The 20,516-nt window shown below is 45.5% G+C and overlaps 1 protein-coding gene across 1 annotated transcript in view; it reads left to right on the top strand.

Annotated features, from left to right (window-relative positions):
- Positions 1-20,292, top strand: part of LOC142583564 (uncharacterized) — a 55,076-nt gene extending 34,784 nt beyond the window's left edge. Inside the window, exons 6-10 of the mRNA XM_075694052.1 lie at positions 8,960-9,018; positions 13,376-13,563; positions 15,311-15,538; positions 17,094-17,204; positions 19,922-20,292. Of these exons, the coding sequence (XP_075550167.1) occupies positions 8,960-9,018; positions 13,376-13,563; positions 15,311-15,538; positions 17,094-17,204; positions 19,922-20,155 (820 nt within the window). The 3' untranslated portion in view covers positions 20,156-20,292. The remainder of the gene's footprint in view (positions 1-8,959; positions 9,019-13,375; positions 13,564-15,310; positions 15,539-17,093; positions 17,205-19,921) is intronic.
- The last annotated feature ends 224 nt before the right edge of the window (positions 20,293-20,516 follow it).

The following is a 20,516-nucleotide window of genomic DNA, read 5'->3' on the forward strand; positions in this document are numbered from 1 at the left end:
GCAGTGGGGCCGTGCGGGAGCCCAAGGACCTGCGTGTCCACAACTCCCCTGCGTGCAATAAAGTTATCACCACCACCACCGAAAACTGCGATCATCAATGGCTCATAGTCGCGGAAGCAATGGCTCAAGCAAGCAAGCAAAAAAAATCCGACGTTTTGGCACAGGAGATTCAGGACACAGAGGAGAAATTATCCGTTACAGTACGTGTACAACGGATACGTCGCAATGCACATCCCACACAAGCTTTAGTGGATGCAGCGAGCCATAACAAACCTTCGCGTCCACTTCAACTGGCCCCCACCTCTCCGGAGACAAGGCTCCTCACAGAAAAAGAACACCATCGGCGCGCCACGCGAGCACTCCTCCCACCGTGTGGCACAGATCTCCCTGGCGGCCTAGCGCGCTGGCAAGAGGTCTTGTTACGAAGGTTACGCCTCCGCGTCGCCCTCACCCCTGCGGTAACCTGGTCGTGGTCGGCACAGTACCGTGCCTCCATCAGCGATTCCTGCCCCTTTTGTCCCGCTCCTGTCAGCGAAGTGGACACTGGGCACCTCCTCTGGACTTGCCCTTCTCTACATGCCCTCCACCAGAAACACCTGCTTCGATGTGGACCACCCCCAGGTCGGCCGCCAGATGTAGAAAGTTGGATCTTGGGGCCCCACCACCGGACATTGCAGGACTTCCTCCGCGAATCCGGAGTGTATCTACATGTTTAAATATTTCTTTATGCCAGAAGGCACGCTGTCGCAATAAAAAAAATACAATGGCTCATGGATGGAATAACTCATTGCCCCGTAATGACACCTCCCCTAACACGTCCAGTTCGGACATCGAGTGCGAGCGCACTTCTCGGCACTGGCAAGTGACCACACCACAGCGGGCGTCGTTGTCGGTGATCTTAAAGTGGACATTGCCAAGCCGCAAAACAGGTGGTTTGTCCAGTTCGTTAAATTAAATTAAAGGGTTTAACGTGCCGAAACCACTTTCTGATTATGAGGCACGCCGTAGTGGAGGACTCCGGAAATTTCGACCACCTGGGGTTCTACAACGTGCACCTAAATCTAAGCACACGGGTGTTCTCGCGTTTCGCCCCCATCGAAATGCGGCCGCCGCGGCCGCGATTCCGTCCTGCGCTCTCGTGCTCAGCAGCCTAACGCCATAGCCACTGAGCAATCACGGCGGGTGTCAAGTTCGTGGCCGACTAGTTTGCCTTGATGTGCTTCGCTGATACCACTCAGCCAACAACAACACATGGAACGTGTATTGATCTTACGTTGGCAAAGAAAGTTTCTGCGGTTAAAACTGAAAATTTAGCCATATATCATCGTGACTACGAAGAAGTGGTGACGAATGTTACGAAATAAAATGTTTGCCAAAGTTTACTGTTTGTCTCGTCGCCATATCGTAGGTGGTGGTCCTCCCACAGCTTCGCTGTCCAACCACCTTCACAGGGTATAATAGGTCCTGATTTCTTAAAATTAATTTTTCGTTGAATAGCTCAGCTAACGTTCGCTGGGACACGGTATATTTTGCCGGAGACGCGATGCGTACCGCACAAGATCTGAGTTCGACCTGCGATATATAAGCTCGTCTAAGAACACCGATCAGATGCTGTTTTATGTCTCGTACATTAGATCTGCCCTTGCCGACTATCTAACACATTTCGTTACCATTTATCTTAAATAACACAATTTACTCCATCGAAAAAAGAAGATTGGCTTTTCCCTTCGCTAGCGCAGGCCTTCGCGGGGCTGCTGACCTTTATCTCGCTGCGGTAGCGACCGCGCAATCGAAATACTTGCGTCGGAAAAAGACGGCAGACTGCACGTGGTCGGCCTTGAGACCGGCGAAGGCCGGGTGAAACGCAAGCGCATTAATGCAGCTCATTGTGGTTTTACCTTTGGATACCGAAGCACGGGCTGCTGTGTTGCTTGATGGGAAACCCAGGTAAAAACGATAGTGTACGAAAAGAAACAAGCTCTACTGTGGCGTGCAGGCACGTGCAAATAAAAACGGTAAAAAATAAGACGGTTTTGCGTGCCAGCTAACACGATAGCATTATTAGGCTAGCCGTACTTGAGGAGTCCGGATTAGTTTTCTTTACCACCTCAGGTTATTTTACGCTCACCCAACGCACGGTGCGGGCGTTTCCGTAATTCGCTCCTCACGAAATGCGTCTACCGCGGCGAGGATTTGATCCCGCAGCCTCGTGCTTAGCTGCGCAACGTCACTGAACCACTAAGCCACTACGACAGCCGACGCCGACACTCCTGCCTGCTAGTTAGTACTGAAAGAACCCAACGCAACGCTTCCGTAGAAGTTTTCTCTTTTGTGTTTATTCGCTGCTCGGACACTAAAAAAAAGAAACAGCGCAATAGTAGTCGTTTGTTGTTTATAAAAAAAGATGAATGAATGAATAAAAACGAAGGGAAGGAAATTACTGCTGACTACATTGCAACTCTAGCGCTGTCTACCGACACCTCTATGGTGGTCATCTCTGAGGACGAGGGGTTGGCAGGAGTGGGTGTAGAAGAACATGGAGACAGGACATAGTAAGGAAGATAACTATTTACATATATACAACAGAGGGACTAGGTAAGATTTATCCAAAGTTTACTTGTGCAGCGACTTCCTCGAGAGAGTTTGTCACCCGGCCCCACACACCGGTACGGTTAGGACACAACGCGAAGCAACTTCCAAGGCAAAACTGGCCACGTGACTGAGAATTTCCTTCACTGACCAGCTTATCTTGCAGACAGATGGCTGTATTCAAATGGCTAGTTAGTCACCTATGGCCGAATGGATGTTCTTCTTTCATCCTCGGACCTTCTTTCCATAGTTATCCATGCTGATAGCAGTCTGTCTTGGTGTCCTAGTGGGAGTAGTATGCGTATTATGCCGGGCTTAGAAAAAGAACAAAGACAGTCATGCTGTCTGACCTAGCAGCCTGCCGCAATGCTATCGACAATGTTCTAGGTCCGACGCCAATAAACAGACGCCTCACGTTGTAATACACATGCGCTCTATCTGATGTACACAGACAGCCCACAATTGTTCGGAGTTACTGGCGAAACCGTGTTCCATATAGTCTCGACAGAAAACAATGAAATGATCATGTTGAACGCAATAAGACACACATACTTATTCCCCATTGAAATAAAGATAAGCTGATAATAATGAACTTTAGACTGTGTTGACAGAAATTGAATTATTGCTAAACTCACGCCCAACGACAACCTTATCGAGTCAATTGTAAGAACGACGCTAACACTAACTCAAGTCTTGAAAGGTCGATGGCTACTCTCTCTCCCTGGAGACAAGGCTGTTGAAACAAAGTACAATTCTAAGAAAGAAGCGACACAAGGACGATGGAGACGAAAACAAATTTGTCTTGACGCCTTCTGGAAGCGAATTCACAAAGAATATGTTTCGTAGCTACCATCAGCTCACTATGTCAGTTGCACTTCTTAAAGTAAGGCGAAAGTCGGAGATGCTGTGCTTATTATGAACGCAAAACTGCAAGAATTTTGTGGAACCTGGCTGCAATAGAAGAAACATTTCCGGGTCGAGACAACCACTTTGTCTGTCTCTCTTTAAAAATCCGTAATCAAAGAAAAAAAGCAACTCATAGCACTGTTACATGCGTGTAACCCGAATGTTTCTTTAAGCGTTAGATGTGGTGCAGGCTAGGCATTATCGCTCGTCGATTGGCTTGGGGGTCTGAAGGTCCTTCTGCCTCCATAACATTTCGTTGCATGCGATGTTTTATAGCGTTGGCGTTTAAGCTACTTCGCTCCTCCTCGATGAGCAAAACGAGAACAAGACGAAAGAAGGAGCCAACGTTTCGACAAGTGAACTTGTCTTCTTCAAGGCAACATATGCTTTCCTCGCCACAGTATATATAGGTGGGATTTCCATCTCCCACCCTCCCCGTGTTTTCGCTCCTCCTCGAAACTCGAGAGCTCAGTCACTGGCGCAGCCGAAGACGATATGACGTCGACGACCGCATCACGGCGACGGCATGACGTCAATGGGATGACGGCGAAATGATATGGCGAAGGTAAAACGTCGACCGCATCACATAGTCGGCACGAGGACAGTCGGATGACAACGAGTAGATGCCGACGGTGGCGTGACGACGGCTGTATGACGACGCATATGTGGCGAAGATGGTGTGATGGCAGCAGCACGATGAGATTCGGATGACGAAGTGGGGCAATGACGATGACGAAACGACCCCAATGGCGTCACGACGACGACACAATGACGACAATTGTGTGACAACGGCGGCATAATCACGGTTAAATGACGACAGCGCGATTAGGATGGAATGACGAAAAAGGAATGACCTCGATATGACGACGACGGCATGCCGAGAAGTGGATGACGTTTCTGAAGTTAAGAATAGTGTACGACGACAGTGCGACGATGACTGCATAAGCACAATAGATGACAACGACTGTATGACGACGAGTGCGTGACGACGACTGCATTATAAGAACCTGGTGACGAAGCTGGAATGAGGACAATGGAACGACCACAATGGCAGCACTGCGACGCTATGACAACGAATCCATCACGAGGAGTGTATGACGACGACGCCATGACGACAACAGCGTGACAACGCCGTGATAATCACTCTTCAAAGACGACAGCATCATTACAATGGAATTTTGAAGAAGGAGTGACGTCGATGCAACGAGGAAGGTGGAATGACGACGACGGCATTACGAGAATGAAACGACGACAAGTGTATGATGGCGATGGCAGGCGCACTGAGCTAATTTCCGTCACCCATTAAAATTAAATTGAATTATATGAATTTTACGTGCCAAAACCACGATGTGATTAAGAAGCGCGCCATAATGGGGAACTCCTGAAACTTGGACCACCTGTGGTTCTTTAAGGTGCACCTAAATCTAAGTACACGGGTGTTTTCGCATTTCGCCCTCATCGAAATGCGACCGCCGGGGCCGGGTTTCAATCCCGCAACGTCGTGCGTAGCAGCCCAACACTATTCCCACTAAGCAACCACGGCGGGTGGCACCCGTTATGCAAGGAGGGCAACAACATCTCTACAATTCAGGTAACCGAGCTTTGCGTCACCGTGACCAAAATGTACTCTCTCATTGGTGGAAGCACACGCGATGACGCGTGCATGTCAACCAATAGAAATACCTTCTGGCACACTGCCATGGTACCAACTGCGCCTACGAACGGCGCCAACGGCGCGAAACGGAGCGACGAACTAAACAAAGCTAGCGTTTTAATAAGCTATGCTCGGACGTCGTTCAACGCTTAGAAATTCAAACTTGAGACATTGTTAACTAGCGCTAAAAAAGACGCGGGACGAGAACAAGAAGCACACGGGACGCAGCACTAGTTAGGTCCTGTGTAGCATTGTGTCCTGTGTGCTTCTTGTTCTCATCCCGCGTCTTTTTAGCACTATAGTTAACGATGTTTAAAGTCTGGAGTACGCTAACTAGTCCAACTTTCTTTTTTAATAGTGATTATAAATCATTGTTGCCATAAACGAAAATACAATAATTGCAGTTCCTCGTCTTCGTTATCCCCTTCATAGTCCTCGTCATAAATGGATGTTGTGGAAATAGCGATAAATGTCCAACTTACGTTTTTACTGCTACTTGGACGCATAAGACTCGCCTAGGCTTGTACTGTGGTATCTCGACAGCAGATTTCACCCTTTACAAGAGTTTTCGAGATAAACGAAGCCATGTAAGGAGTTTGGATAGCGATTTGGGTTATTTTTGTGTCACGCAAATAAACGGTGATGTTAGTACGCTCTGCGGCGCCTAGAGATTCATACCATATAATTTATATCATCACTGACGTAATTTTGAGAAAAGAAACGGCGTGCATGTTCTTTTTTACTGCAACTGTAATCGACAATGCAGTGTTAGCTTCAATAAAAGCTGGAACTTGACAACAAGCTAACGTTTCAGGTAACAGGCTAGCATAAGTGCACATGATAATTCCTAATGGACGTAACAGGTGGTAGCAGCACACATCAGCACCTCTAACATAACAGTATATCTGCGTGGCCTGACCTTGACGTCTTTGCGACTGGATAACACTACAATTAAGCGCATTTCACGTAAAAATAGGATCGTGCTAACCGTCGCCCATGGCCTCTGCTGAAATGTACGAGCTTTCGGGCTCCTCTCGTGACGGCACGGCTGAAAGTGCAAATACGCTTGGTAATCTGGGAAGTATTGAACATACAAGCAGGTCCATGGGAAGGATCGTGATTGCGCTCACGAAAACTATACAGCCGCTTGCTTAGGCGCTTTTCCCTGCGAAGTGCCCATGTGCCTTGTTACTGGCCTAGAGCGTCCCGCACTTCGAAGAGGCTTCACGAGGCAAACGTGGCACTAAGAGACAATGCGTAACACAAGTAGCTGCTGCCAGACATAATTATGTATTGTGGAAGAACGCATGTCGGCTTGCTTGGCTGCTGCATATTGTAAAGGTATTGATTAGCATATAAGACAGTGATCGGTAAGGGCAACCTCAGCTTCTTCCACTGAGGCCAAGCCGCATGCAGCGTTCACATCTAGGGTCAAATAAAAGTGGCTTACTGATACGTCAATGCAAGGCCACATAACATGCACTGCATACTCGAATTACGTGAAGCGCAATCAATACGATCCAGATAACCCACGCAGTGCAGCCAGCTGACCTAGAGCAACGCGTAGCGCGCAGCAAACCACGACACAGCGCGCAGGGAATTCCGCCTCCCCTCATTGCCCATTCATTTAAAGTATGCATCAGGCACTGCGACAACAGCTTTCAAGGCTGCCGCCTTCACTGCGACTCGCTCTCACTACTATCTCCCTGTAACCTGTTCCCTGAAGCCCGCTGTATGCGAAAACATTTTCGTCATCGGGGGAAAGGAAGGGGTGGAGGGATCTTTTTATGGCCACGTGTGACCGTTTCATCCGCGCACTCTGAGGCCACTCTCACTCTCGCAAGGTTTCCCTGCTTTCGAGAGTGACACACAGGCGCACTGACTCTTCTGCTGCGGCCGCCACCGTCCACGCCTTGCAATGTCCGGTGTGTACACTAAGAAGTCCGTCGATGACGTGCACGACACTTCGGTGGGCGCTCTACCTTTCAAGTTGCAGCGGATAGCGGAAGAAGAGCTGGGCGAGACACAAGCTGAGAGACAGGATGCGCTCGAGAAGCTCACGCAGCTCTTGGAAGGTAAGATTACATTGTGCGGCATGTTTTACAGTGAAGCCGTTAGCCTCTAGTTGGTCGGAAGTTTTAAGTCAGTACTCACCGAAAAGGAAACGGCAGCTAAAAAAGGGTTCTTTCTTTTAGTTTCTGTGTAACATAATTATGTTTTCTCGTATATTCAAATTACAGTCCGATTCTATCGTGTCCGCAGGTAGTGTGTAAGTCGCATACAATTTTTCTGACGCATCTCACGTTGAGAATTTCAGAAACGCGCTTGCGCCAGGTGAAAGGCTTACCAGAATGAGGATGTATGCTCCACTCCAGCACACCTGCGTGCGCACGTGACGAACGTGTGCGTGGTATGAGTCTCTCCTTGATCCGTGGGCGCCCTGCCCGTTGTATCTGCCGCACAGCGTGTGCTCGTAATCGACATCAGGGCAAACACTGTTCAAAAAATCACAGTAACGTTTGGCTTCGTCAACGAGGGTTGCGGGAAAGCGCATGGACGCCGCGAATGTGCGCCTTAGCGTCGAAGCACAAACGTAACGGTCGCGAACGTGGACGCTACATTTATTTCGACGGTTTGCTTGCGCAACGTTGGCGACAGACCCTCTTCAAGAGTAACAACAGAGTTCCCAGAAGACTTCCAGTTAAGCCCTCTGGAAAAGCGCAAGTTAGAATTGTCTCTAAATTTATAGAACTGTCCAGCTGGCACCAGTTCTGCTGTAGAATTGAAGTGTTCGACAAGTGAATTGTACTGTGAAGTAGCACAAAAGGAATCCATACATGAGCTCGATGCATGTCAAACGTTCTTCTTATCTGAACACATCAAGAATATGTGCCTACAGCATACTGTGCAACAAAATAATCCTATTTTCTTGGCTAACTTGACTGTCAAAAATGCAGCAGAAGAAGTTGTGTGGGGTACAGAACACGCTGCTGTCATGGAGTGGAGAAAAGGGTCTACAATGGAGGCGGAATTTTCTTGTGGATTCACTACCTAGCCGTCGCATCTGTCTGCAACGCCATGTACAGATTAGTAAAATAAGCAAAAGGATTGCGGGGTTATAGCCCTTTTACAATATGATCTGTTGGAATGACCATAGTGTGTTGTTCTCTGGAAACATTAGTAAGGGCACCGCACAAAGTGCAACGTATTAACTGTCAAATGTGACAATTTGTTAGCCGCAGTGAGGAATTCGCTCTTTTACTATGTTGGCGCGGACTCTGTCAACCTAAGCAACATGAGTTGCTTAGAATATGTAGTTTTTCTTTATTCCGCTTTTGTAGCGTTTGTAGGGACAAACGTTTGGAAACCAATATGCTATCGAGTAGGTAGGAGCAAGCCTACATAAAACGACATTAGAGCTTCTTCTACATGACCTGAAAATAATCGCGAAAGATATGAATTAGCGTACATTTTTAAAAATTCCGCATACATCCACGTGGTGCAAAAAGGTCAAAACAGAGTCCTCGTTCACTGCCAGCTGCGGTGAACACCTACGCGAGCGAAATCAAGGCTCATTGACAGCGGGATATTAAAGGCTGAGTACTGACGAGGATGTTTGTTAACAGGAAAACCGCTCGGTATCATCAACGTCGATAATGTATGCATCGAAGGGAACAAACGGCTAGAAGCAGAGGCATATTTCATGTACAAACTGTAAAAAAAAAATACTTTAATGGCTACGCATCTGCTGCTTCGCATCTTGAGCGTGTGTTGCCACACAGTCCGTCTTTCTGAAACTCAATGTTACAGAACTGCCTACGTCTGTGCAAAGGTCGGTGGTCGCAACGTCGGCGTGCTGCAGGAAGCACGTACGCTGAATACGCTGTATTTTCTGTCGATTAGTGGCAAAGCGGGCAAAAATAAAAACGATCTAAGGCACGAAATATTTACATCAACGGGAAACGCTCGATCAGGTGCGGTGTGCTTTCTTTTAATTACTATATTGGCTTGTCGGCGTGACCAGGCGACTTACAACCACTTACAGATGCTCGTGCAAGCATCAGCTTCCATTCAAATCATGGCAACCTTTTATTGGATCAAGCGGTGCAACCTTTCTTCACTACATGTAGCCGCGGGCCGACGATATATGTTCTTAGCAAGCAAAACTTCGGCAAGTTGGTTCATGATCGGATGGTTGGGAAAGCAGCGCTATGTGCACATGTGCTATGTGTCATGTGTCAGTCACATGTGTTATATGTCAGGCAGATGTCAGATGTCAGATGTGTCAGATGTCGGACACATGTGTCATGTGTACTATGTGTATTTGTACCTGTGTTTTTAGCGCTGCGTAAAAGTACCGCTATAACTTTTCCAGAAGCCACTGGGCGAGACGCACGGCTTTAGAGATGCCACAACGCTGTGAACTTGTATACGCACCTTCTCATTATTATTATTATTAATTATTAATTATTATTATTATTATTATTATTATTATTATTATTAGTATTATTATTATTATTATTATTATTATTATTATTATTATTATTATTATTATTATTATTATTATTATTATTATTATTATTATTATTATTAACAAGCCCTTTTCCTATCCGTCCCTTTTCCTCGGTGTTGAGTAACAGGCCAGAACAAGGTATAGCTCAGGCCGCCCTCTCTGCCTTTCTGTAAATAAATTAATATCTATCTATCTATCTATCTATCTATCTATCTATCTATCTATCTATCTATCTATCTATCTATCTATCTCTCTATCTATCTATCTATCTATCTATCTATCTATCTATCTATCTATCTATATACCTATCTATCTATCTATCTATCTATCTATCTATCTATCTATCTATCTATCTATCTATCTCTCTATCTATCTATCTATCTATCTATCTCTTTCCAACCATTCTTAGCAAGGCCGTAAGTTATTACATTTCGCAAGGGTGCTGGTTGCCATCGATGATCATGACAGTCCAAATCCAAACCAACCTGAGCCAACAAACCGTACCGAAAATATTTAAATACTCAATAAGTGTTACTTCGTTGACTTCTGTGGAATAGTTTCGCTGAACTAGTGAAGTCTTGGTTGTGCAGCCATCTATTGTCGTATCCGGGAATTTTAGACGTCGCCGCTGCGGCAATCTGTTGAACTTCACTGCGTAACTCAGTGGGCAATATTTAAAAAAGTTATAGTACAAAATATTAACCGAGTTAAAACAAATTGTAATAGAAACGTCGAAAGGGTACTTCCTTCTAATAATATAGGCATTTATAGCACCTCTTCAGCACTTAATCCTGCGTTATATCAGTGTTTAGGTCAGAACCAAAATACTGTTATAGCGCAGTGCCAAGTGCCGAGTAAGTTTGATAAGTGCGTACGTTATTAAAAGGAAGTACCCCATCGACCTTGAAAAAGAAAACTTCTTGAAACTAGATTGATCTTTTGAAATACAAATCTTTGAAAGTACTGCCCTTTGAGGTACACTGGTGTGATGCGCCGAAGCTTAACGAATTGCCATAGGGGCAATATCCAAGATTCCTGGTTATGCGTTTGAGTCTCATTGCCACAAATCGCTAAGAATATTAATTATTTTATTAGCATAAACTACGCGTTAATTCACTCGTTAGCCTATAAGAATAAGTTTTCGTAAACGCCTTTTAATACATATACGAATATATTTGTGCTAGTTACAAGAACACACATTAACACTCTTCCCTTCACCGCTGTTTGTCACCACTCACAGTAAGCATCGAATCGACACAGTAACGGTGAGATTTGAAGTTGTAGAAATAAAACAAACAAATAAAAGGATGAATTTGGAGAAGCAGCGGGTGCTAGTTAAAACATTGGCAATTTTTTTTCTCTATACGGAGCGTCAGGACTGTGGTTTCTGAGATGGGGTCAAGTTCCTCATGTATGAAGCCTTTATCGTGTTAGCCATTACATGGACACTAAAGGCGAATTTTTATGTCGGCTTCATGTTCCGGATATGCATAAGTACACATATAAAATTGTCCAATGGCCGTATTTGAGAAAAAGACCTTTAGCAAAACAGATATCATAACCATTAGATCATGGAAGGCTTTTTTTTTCCTTGATGCATGGTACTTGATTGAAGCTAGTTAACATCATATGCAAGCATTACACAGACGCAGAGCAACAAATTACACTTAAGAAAAAACCAAAAAACAAGATTTTTATGAGCAGTAACCGATTAAGAAAACGAGTGCAGTTGCCCCTAACAGAGGGACAACGACAAATAACTAATCAATCGCGGTCACCAGTCCGGTTGAAATTTTTTTTGTCATAGATATCTTTTATATGAAAAATCGTTCTACTACTCTGTACTGGCAAAGGAACATCGGGCATTGCGGTCTAACATCCGTGTCTTCCATAAACTGTGTAGTCGAATTAGTAAAAATATATCAAAGGGCAAGCTCTCGATCGCGTTAACCACGCTTCTCTTTCCCGATTTTTAGAACATGTAAATGTTGGATCGATCCTTCAAAAAGTAGTTCGCATGTGCTATAATAACTCGTCTATTGCATCATTGTTACTAGTACTCTTTGAAAACCTGTGCCTATACTTTTTCCTGCAAAAGTAGGATTTCATTTGCACTTTTGTTCGCACTTTATTTATGACCATTGGGTATTAGCATTCTTCAGTGTAGTGATATTCAGGGCTTTGACATCTTGGGCAACGAACCCGAGACATTGGCCTACGCAGATTATCTTACCATTCTCTGTACCGACAAATCCAGCATCCACAGAGTCATATCATTGAACTATTCTAAATGTCTTCTAGTGCCCAGCTAAATCGACCTAAAAGCTCGGACGTTTGATTTTATTTGTGGATTCTTACGCGAAGTCACTATGCTAGTATTGAATGGACATGCGTGCCACCAAAATGCCAAGGTGTTCCTTTAGACGCATATAGGCTTAGCGTAGATTCCAGTCATTGATTTTCCTTTTACGGCACGAACCACGTAGCCTAACAACGAGCTATCTGAAGTTATCTTAGGTTCCGTAACTTGTAAACAAGGGGAGGCTTCCTGCCACGATTGACCTCTTTGATTAGTAAGTTATAAATTCCAGTGGCAGAATACACAGAGCCTTCTCGTTCGTAAGGGCCGTTTTCTTTAGGCCAGCCGCGTTTACTAATGATGTCTAACATCCCAATTGGCTCGCAACTGTTCTGATGAACAGTTTTAGCGTAAGAAGGTTCTTGTGAATTCGGGCCCAGAGGACGTATAAGTAAAGCTTTTCGTTCGTAAATGCTGTTTACTATTGGCCAGGTGCCTTCGCCGGTAATAGGTCCGACAATGTCATTGACTGTCATCTGCCTTTAAGACAAATTCTATAGCGTTAGAACTTTTTGTGGGGTTCTTTTAACTTCTTTTAGCTTCTTTTAACGCTAAAGTGTTAAGGGCTCCGTGTCGCAGAAAATCCGGCCTCGGCGTACCGCACCCCGCGTCCGGCACCCAGCGTCGGACGTCCCTTCGGTATAAAGAATTTCGAAGCAAATTCCGAATCACGCATACCTAACCACTCTTCTACCACCAAAGTTGCTCATACCTTGTCTTTCATTCTTTACAAAGTTATTCCTCGGAATTTTGAGAACGGCATCCCACAAACAAACGTAATGGAAAAAAGCACCGACAGCGCATGTGCTTTATGTTAGCTCTTCTCAGACTGAAATATTAGAAGTGCGAAACAATAACAAGAGATCGACCCACGCAAGAGGCCGCGTTTCTACCAGAAGGCTTGCCTTCGTGCATAGCGTTCGCCGCCAGCGTTTCCCGGTAAACTTTACGGTTACATAAGCTACAGTTGCCGGGAACGATGAAAAGCAGTCAGGGGTCCTTGAACGCTATCGCGTTCCACTCTTAAAGGCGAAGCTTAAGCGTCCTCCAAATTTTTATCTACGTGGCATCCGCGATTGACCACCACTGCAGTAATCGCCCATCACGCCGGCCCATCCGGCAAATCAGAAAGCTCTACGTAATAGGAGTTCCGCAAATGCAACCCCAGGTTTATTGGGTCTTTTGTTTCTCTAAAGCACCGCTGGAAACCTCTACTTTTTGTTTTCAATAGTGAAACTGGGTCGTGAATAGTCTCGACCGACGTTCCTTCAAGGTCCGAACAAGTCTTAACACAGGCAGAAATCTACAGCTCATTTTAAACTCACACCCCGTGTTTTCGCTTTCTGTGCCACAGCGGAAGCGGAGCTCAACGCAAACAAAGATCCCAAGTTCCTGCTGCGTTTTCTGCGGGTACGCAAATACAACGTGGACGGCGCACTTCAAACTATCCGCAACTACTACCGGAACAGAGCTTCCTGCGTGTCCATCTTCCGGGACTTCTTGCCGCGGAAGGCACCGCCGGCGGGCCGCAAGCTGGTTATGGTGATGCCCGAGAAAGACATTCGAGGGCGTCCCATAATCCTTTGTAAACCAGGCAAGTTATATGTCGTAATGCAACCAACTTGTGTTCTATAGCATCAGTTTTTTCTTCAAACAAGCCTCGGGAAAATCATTGCGGGCAGACTACTGCTCTTGCTGCACTGTCACCTTTGCCGTAGATTGCGACGCCTTCAGTAGACAGACAACACTGGAAAGCACCTCACCACTGCGAAAACCGGAAATTGCGCAAGAAAATAAGGAAATATTACGTGCTCAAATCTTCGAATAAAGCTCCTGTCAGAGCAGCTTTTCCTACTTTCTAAAGTCAGCGTGGTAATGTGCGCTTTCTTCGGATATATGAAATTTGTGAAATAGCTGCTCAAATATGTAAATTAAGGTAAATTCTTTAAAGTGCGTAAGCGGCCTTCTGCGTTCTTTGTCGCCTCTACAGATTTAGTACATGATCTGCAAACAATATGGAATAAGAAATCGCCGAGATGAATTCGTTGACTGCGATATAACTGTGTTACCTTTGTAGGTAGCCGCAAGTGGCGAAAGAGCGGGCTGGCTTTAAATCAAATATTAGTTAAATTATGAAGTTTTACGTGCCAAAACTACTTTCTGATTATGAGGCACGCCATAGGGGAGGACTCGAAATTTCGGCCATCTGGGGTTCTTTAACGTGCACCTCAATCTAAGTACACGGGTGTTTTCGCATTTCGCCCTCATCGAAATGCGGCCGCCGGGGCCGGGATTCGATCCCGCGACGTTGTGCTCAGCAGCCTAACACTATAGCCACTGAGCAACCACGGCGGGTTAAATCGCGTATTGACCCTGAATATGTCGCTATGTGCTCCACGCTTTAATTATGGAGTAAGCGCAGGATAGCCAAACTGGTCCGACGTTGGTTAAACTACTTGCATGGCTTTCTTGCATGCCATATATATCTCACTCTCTCCACGAAACTTCGTTTCTGGCTACAAGATGTTATGATTCTTTCGTACCACGTGAACGTTTGTGATGTATATGAGAGAGAGAAAAAGAGAGAGAGAGAGAGAGAGAGAGAGAGAGAGAGAGAGAGAGAGAGAGAGAGAGAGAGAAAAGGCACTAGACCGACTTGTGCTCCTATCATCGACCGCCTTTCACATCGCATCGTTGTTCAGAAGTGTCGTCGCACCAAGCCTAATAAATAAAATTTCGGCTGCTTAAATTACTGAACTTCGAATAAACAGATACTTAAAAAAATTAAAGGCCCTTCGCTTAGAACAACGGCTGAAAAGCGTCGCAGGAGCGTCTTTCTTGCACATGCTGCAGCTTACGTAAGTGCTCTTGCTCATGAACGCATGCTGACGAACTTGCGCTAGCAAGACGGAGGTACTGCACGAATTGGTGAAACCTCCGTGCTTGCTAGAGCCCGGTATTGGGGCGTCATCTTGTATGCGCTCAGCGTATGACAGCTCTTAGCTTTGAGATCATGAAACGGTCATGTGCAAGTTTTTTTTCACTTGCATCTTCTTTTTTTTAGTTTTGAGATGTTTTGTGTGTGGGAAGAAAAGCAATTTTTTGTGATATGTCTTGGTATAGTTTTCGTGGTATAAGCGAACGGTTCCAGGCAAGATGGCACAAACATCTCAAGGAAAATTTTGCTTGGTCACCTATCTCAGAGGTTCGTATTACACGCCAGCAAAAACACGAAGTATAACTTGCAAGCTAATAGCTTCCATAAGGACGTCTGGCTGTGTGATGAAAGAATGATATGATATACATACCTCTTATTACTCCAGGTATATGGATGCCGAACGAGCTGCCTTACGCAGACCTTCAGTGCACGTGGCTCATCTGCATGGAACACATTGCGGCCGACCCAGCAGCGCAGGTCCTAGGAGTTGTGCTCTTGGTGGACTACGCCGAATTTACGGCCGACAAGATCCTCTCGCTGAGCTTCGGCCTCATCAGGAGAGCCCTGGATTATATCCAGGTGCGGACACCCAGTCAATGCGGGATTCATTTCCCTCTCTAGAAAGAGTCTCTACAGCAAAGTTCAGGTACTTAAATGCGTGACGAGAAGATCTCCCAGGTAGCAACAAGCTAATCTCCGTAAACACTGCTCGCACCTGATGGATATTAGATAGCCGCGAAGTAAAATAATCTCTGAGGTAGACTGCTACAAGCAATCCCGTCAGCTGTGGTTGAATTAAGACGAAAACTACCTGAATCCAGCTTGTAAAGCTCATTTGTTTCAGCATATATAGTGCAATGACGTCGCACTAAACTTTGAATCTAAATCTAAGTACACGGGTGTTTTCGCATTTCGCCCCCATTGAAATGCGGCCGCCGTGGCCGGGATTCGATCCCGCGACCCTGTGCTCAGCAGCCTAATTGTTATAACTAACAATTTAAACTTTGAAGTTTAAATTGTTAGTTATCAAAGTAATATCGCGGTAAAGTGATGCAAGACGAGGAGGCAGGAAGTAGAAGGACCGAAGACACAGCGAAGTGTTTATTTAGGCGGACTTGTACCCTCGAAACTTATATACACTTCGATGCGGCGACAACAGCGAGAGCGCTTGTCGGTCGGCCGTGATATCGAAACACCCGGCTATCATGCTGCCCCCAGTCTGTACGGGCGTCATTGCGCATTCTACGTTACCTTGCTATCTTCACTGAAATTCGAGGACGTGCTACAACAATCGGTACACTATGACAGGGCGAGCCCGTCTTTCTGCGTGTGGTTACAACATTGGAGGCTCCCGAACACCGCGTTTAATCTGGCAAAACGCGTATGGAAATATTTGGGAAATCCTGTACCTAATCAGTGGCGCATCCGTACGACGAAACTCTAAATTTACGCATGCCCGAATAAAAGTACCTGTATTTATGTTTTTTACCCGTGCCTCGAATACTGGTTAAAATTGAGTGTTGAGAAAGCCGTTCGGAATATATTGATATCTCGTTTGTTTGTTCCACTCCACCACCACCACCCCCCCCCCCAAAAAAAAAAAAGAACACTAATTTTAATAGTGTGTAGGATTGCGCACACTACTTCAACCACAGCGATGCGACTTCAACGGTCTTCAACGTCTGTCTAAAAAGCGAGAGTTAAGAGAGAGTAAACGATGACTGTACAAGTATATATTCTGTGATTTTGCCTGCCCGAACCACGATCTGATTATGAGGCACGCCGTTGTGGGGGATTGCAGACTAATTTTGGCCACCCGGGGGGCATTTTTGGGCGCCTAAATGTAAGCACACGAGCCTATTTGTATTTGGCTCCCATCGAAATGTGGTCGCCGCGGCCGTTTTCAAACCCGCGATAGCGAGCTGTCCCTCGATGTTTCGACACACAGGTGTGCACGACCTGCAACGAAACTCGCCACGTAGCAGCTCCTGATTTCGGGGGAAATGAAGCGTTGACGGCATGCTGCTCATGCGCCTCAAGAAAAGTGCAGACTGAGATTTGTTCTCCGCGTATGTCAACTGTCAGCGGTCGCCCGCATGGTGTAATAGATTTTTCTCTTTTTTTTACGTTCCAGGATTGCATGCCGATGAGAATGAAGGCAGTGCACATAGTGAGACAGTCGTACGCGTTCGACATGTTTTTTGCGCTCACCAAGCCTTTCGTCAAGGCGAAGCTGGCCGAAAGGGTAAGCGAACTCACGTACTTTCTTTCTACTTTACTTATTGCACTATACGCGTGGCTTAATGGTTGGCATTTGGCTTAATTGCACAATCGGTTGCACAAAGCGCCTTGAATGAAACGGTGTTGCGGCTTCCGTGGCTCGTATACTAAGGCATTCAAGTTGCTGAGCCACCCTTTATAACTACTGAAGCACTAAAGCGCCAAACCGAGGACACAAGAAGAGACACGGACGAGCGCTTAATAACAACTGATGCTTTATTGACGGAAACACACGCAAATCTGGCGGCGCAACTCACACGTTGTCGAAAATCACATGGTAACCAGCCAAAGGCGATAAAACGATTGTAAAGGTGACGTTGGTGACAGTGACACGTGGTGTATAGGGCCAAATGACTATAAATGATAATGGTTACGCGATACACAAAACACCGCCGTAAGGGGGTGCCCCATTAAAAACTGAATGATTAAGAATTTTTACCAAGCGCAGGCGCCGCAGCAACATGCTCGGTTCTAACTAAGGGCTGCTAAAAAGAACATTTCACTATTATACAGAATTTTTCATGGTTCGCTGACGCATTCAAGGCCCTTCCTTTTAATATGGAAGGCTTCCTTCAGCTCACGGGCAACGCTGTCTCGACTTCTGTCCAGAGCAATGGTATCTCTTAGGCGAGGCTTGCACCCGCACTTTTTGCAATGGTTGGCCATATTGGAACCAGTTCCTCTCATGCAAAAAGGTTTACATTGGAAAGACGGGACGCTGTTTAAATGAAAGCGTAAAAGTACACGAACGCTCACAAGAAAAAGGAGCTGGTTCCAATATGGCCATCCATTGCAAAGAGTGCGGGTGCAAGCCCCGCCTATGCATGAGATACCATTGTTCTGTTCAGAACTTGAGACAGCGTTGCCCGTGAGCTGAAGGAAGCCTTCCGAATTAAAATGAAGGGCCTTGAATGCGTCAGCGAACCATCAAAAATTCTGTATAAAAGTGAAATGTCCTTTTTAGAAGCCCTTAGTTAGAACCGAGCATGTTGCTGTGCTGACTGCGCTTGGTGAAAATTCTTAATCTTTTAGTTTTTAATGGGGTACTCCCTTACGGCGGTGTTTTGTGTATCTCGTAACCATATCATTTATAGTCATTGGGCTCTATACACCACGTTTCATTGTCACGAACGTCACCTTTACAATCGTTTTATCGCCTTTTGCCTGGTTACCATGCGATTTTCGACAACGTGCGAGTTGCACTGTCAGATTTGTGTACATATATTGTGTTTCCGTCAATAAAGCATCAGTTGTTAGTAAGCGCTCGTCCGTGTCTCTTCTTGTGTCGTCTGTTTGGTGCTTTAGTACTTCAGTAACATGCGCCAACTAGCCCAACAAAAAGTTCTGCTGGAATACCTTTATAACTAGTTCCTCCTATATTTGCCAACACGGAAGAAAAAGAAGCACCGCCGCTCAGCACTGATATTAAATAAATAACTGATTGAGGATGAAGATGTAACGCTCAAACGGCAGTGCACTGCTGTCTTGTGTCTTGTGTCCCAGACAGTGGCGCATACCCACTATGGGGGATTGGCCGAGAAGCAGGCGGTTTTTCGTATGCTTAGAAGTAAAGCCAAACTAGATTTAAATTGTGGAGCGTGAGACTAGAACTGTAATTTAGACGTGTGGTGAAAATATTGTTTAGAATTTTGATGAAATAAGTTAACGTAATCAAATGAAATAATAGAAACTATTGATAATTTTAGAATGTCAGCAAGGTATGCTACTGATAAGAGCTAATGTTACGACTCGCTTATCTTCTTTCTTTTTCTCTCTCTTTCTTTTCAAATACGCCCACGACGCTGCGGGTTTTGTGCATCGCGTTTTGAAGCTTCTTTACTTGGTTACCGCTTTCGATAACTATGTTGAAAATGACAACTGCGACAAAATGTTGCACCACGTAGAAATCATTTGTAGCGCTGGGGTAGGCAAGGACAAGGCTCAGTGTAGAATGCTGTGCGTACAAAGCGAACGGAAACGTTCCGAACAACTCCCGAAAATTCAGCTTTTCCATGCTGAAGCTAACAAAAGGGCCGTCAATACAGCTCGGCCGAAGCGACTCAGGACCCAGACACGGCCAGACCTGAACCAACATGCCCGCTCGCTGCTTCATACGCACTGTGTTTGCTGCATGCAGCTGTACTTCCAAGTTTCCGCGAGTCTTAAAGGCAAAAAGCATCGTCAGGACTCTCAGCAGCATGCCGGTTGTGACTGTGGGAGTGGCGTCATAACCGACTGCTCTTGTAGGTGCGAGACATACCTCTAGGGGTGCCTATCGTTTGCGAAAAAGAAGTATCAACGTTGTTAATTGAAAATCTGTGTGATTGCTAGACTAACCCATTTTCCACAATTACTTTAATGAAATCTATCGCTGGTCAACAAATTGAGCACAAGCATAATATTGTTCCAGTTTTCCTTCAATCTTAAACTATAATCTAGAAATGTTGTGCGGCGTGCTTACCTTCATCTTTGGCATTTGAAAATTATTTCGCGGCTTCATTGAAATGGTTTCCCCTAAATAAGCACTGTAGAAGTGTCAGCGTTCGATGTAGAGGACGTTTTAAGTGTAAGATTCACAATTCATAGTTATTGAAAGTCGTGTGCCATTTGTGAACAGTTGAATCTACATTGCACCAAACTTTTCGCTTTTTTTTTCCTGCCTCGCACTTTTTTATCCCAAAGTTTCGCTTCCACGGAGACAACTTTGAGAAGCTCCACGAGGAGATCTCTCCGAAGATTCTGCCAGAGGAGTACGGAGGTCAAGGACCGCCTGTCGACCACGACGCATTTTGGAGGCGAGTGGACGCCGAGTCCGAGGACTTCGCTGCCGCCAACCGCTTTGGTTACCCCATGAAAGACCAGGACGACTTGCCGCCTGTCAGTGAGGAACTGAAGCAGGAGCTCACGTCGCTGTGATTGCATCATCAACACTCACAACCACTCAGTGTGCGGGTGCTGTAAGACACAATAGTTATGTGAATCACAGCAAGCACCGCGTTTTACGGCGAAATAAAATCAGTCCGACACTAATCCGCAGCGCTAGAGGGAAAGAGTAAGGCATTACGGGCATGTGTTCTTTTCATTGAAGCAAAACTCGAGCCGGCAAGAATGAATAGGCTATTCCTTAAAAACAGGCAATGAACCTAATGGTTTGTACCAAACATCAAGTGTTTTTGCAGCCTCTATCGGATTTTTGCTAACTCTATTCAGAATAAAAAGCTCTTCTTTCTGCATCTAAGCGATTGCACCACTTAATCTGCGAGCTTCGTACTGCAAG

This window comes from Dermacentor variabilis, chromosome 5 (genome assembly GCF_050947875.1).
Source record: "Dermacentor variabilis isolate Ectoservices chromosome 5, ASM5094787v1, whole genome shotgun sequence".
Taxonomy (NCBI): Eukaryota; Metazoa; Arthropoda; class Arachnida; order Ixodida; family Ixodidae; genus Dermacentor; species Dermacentor variabilis.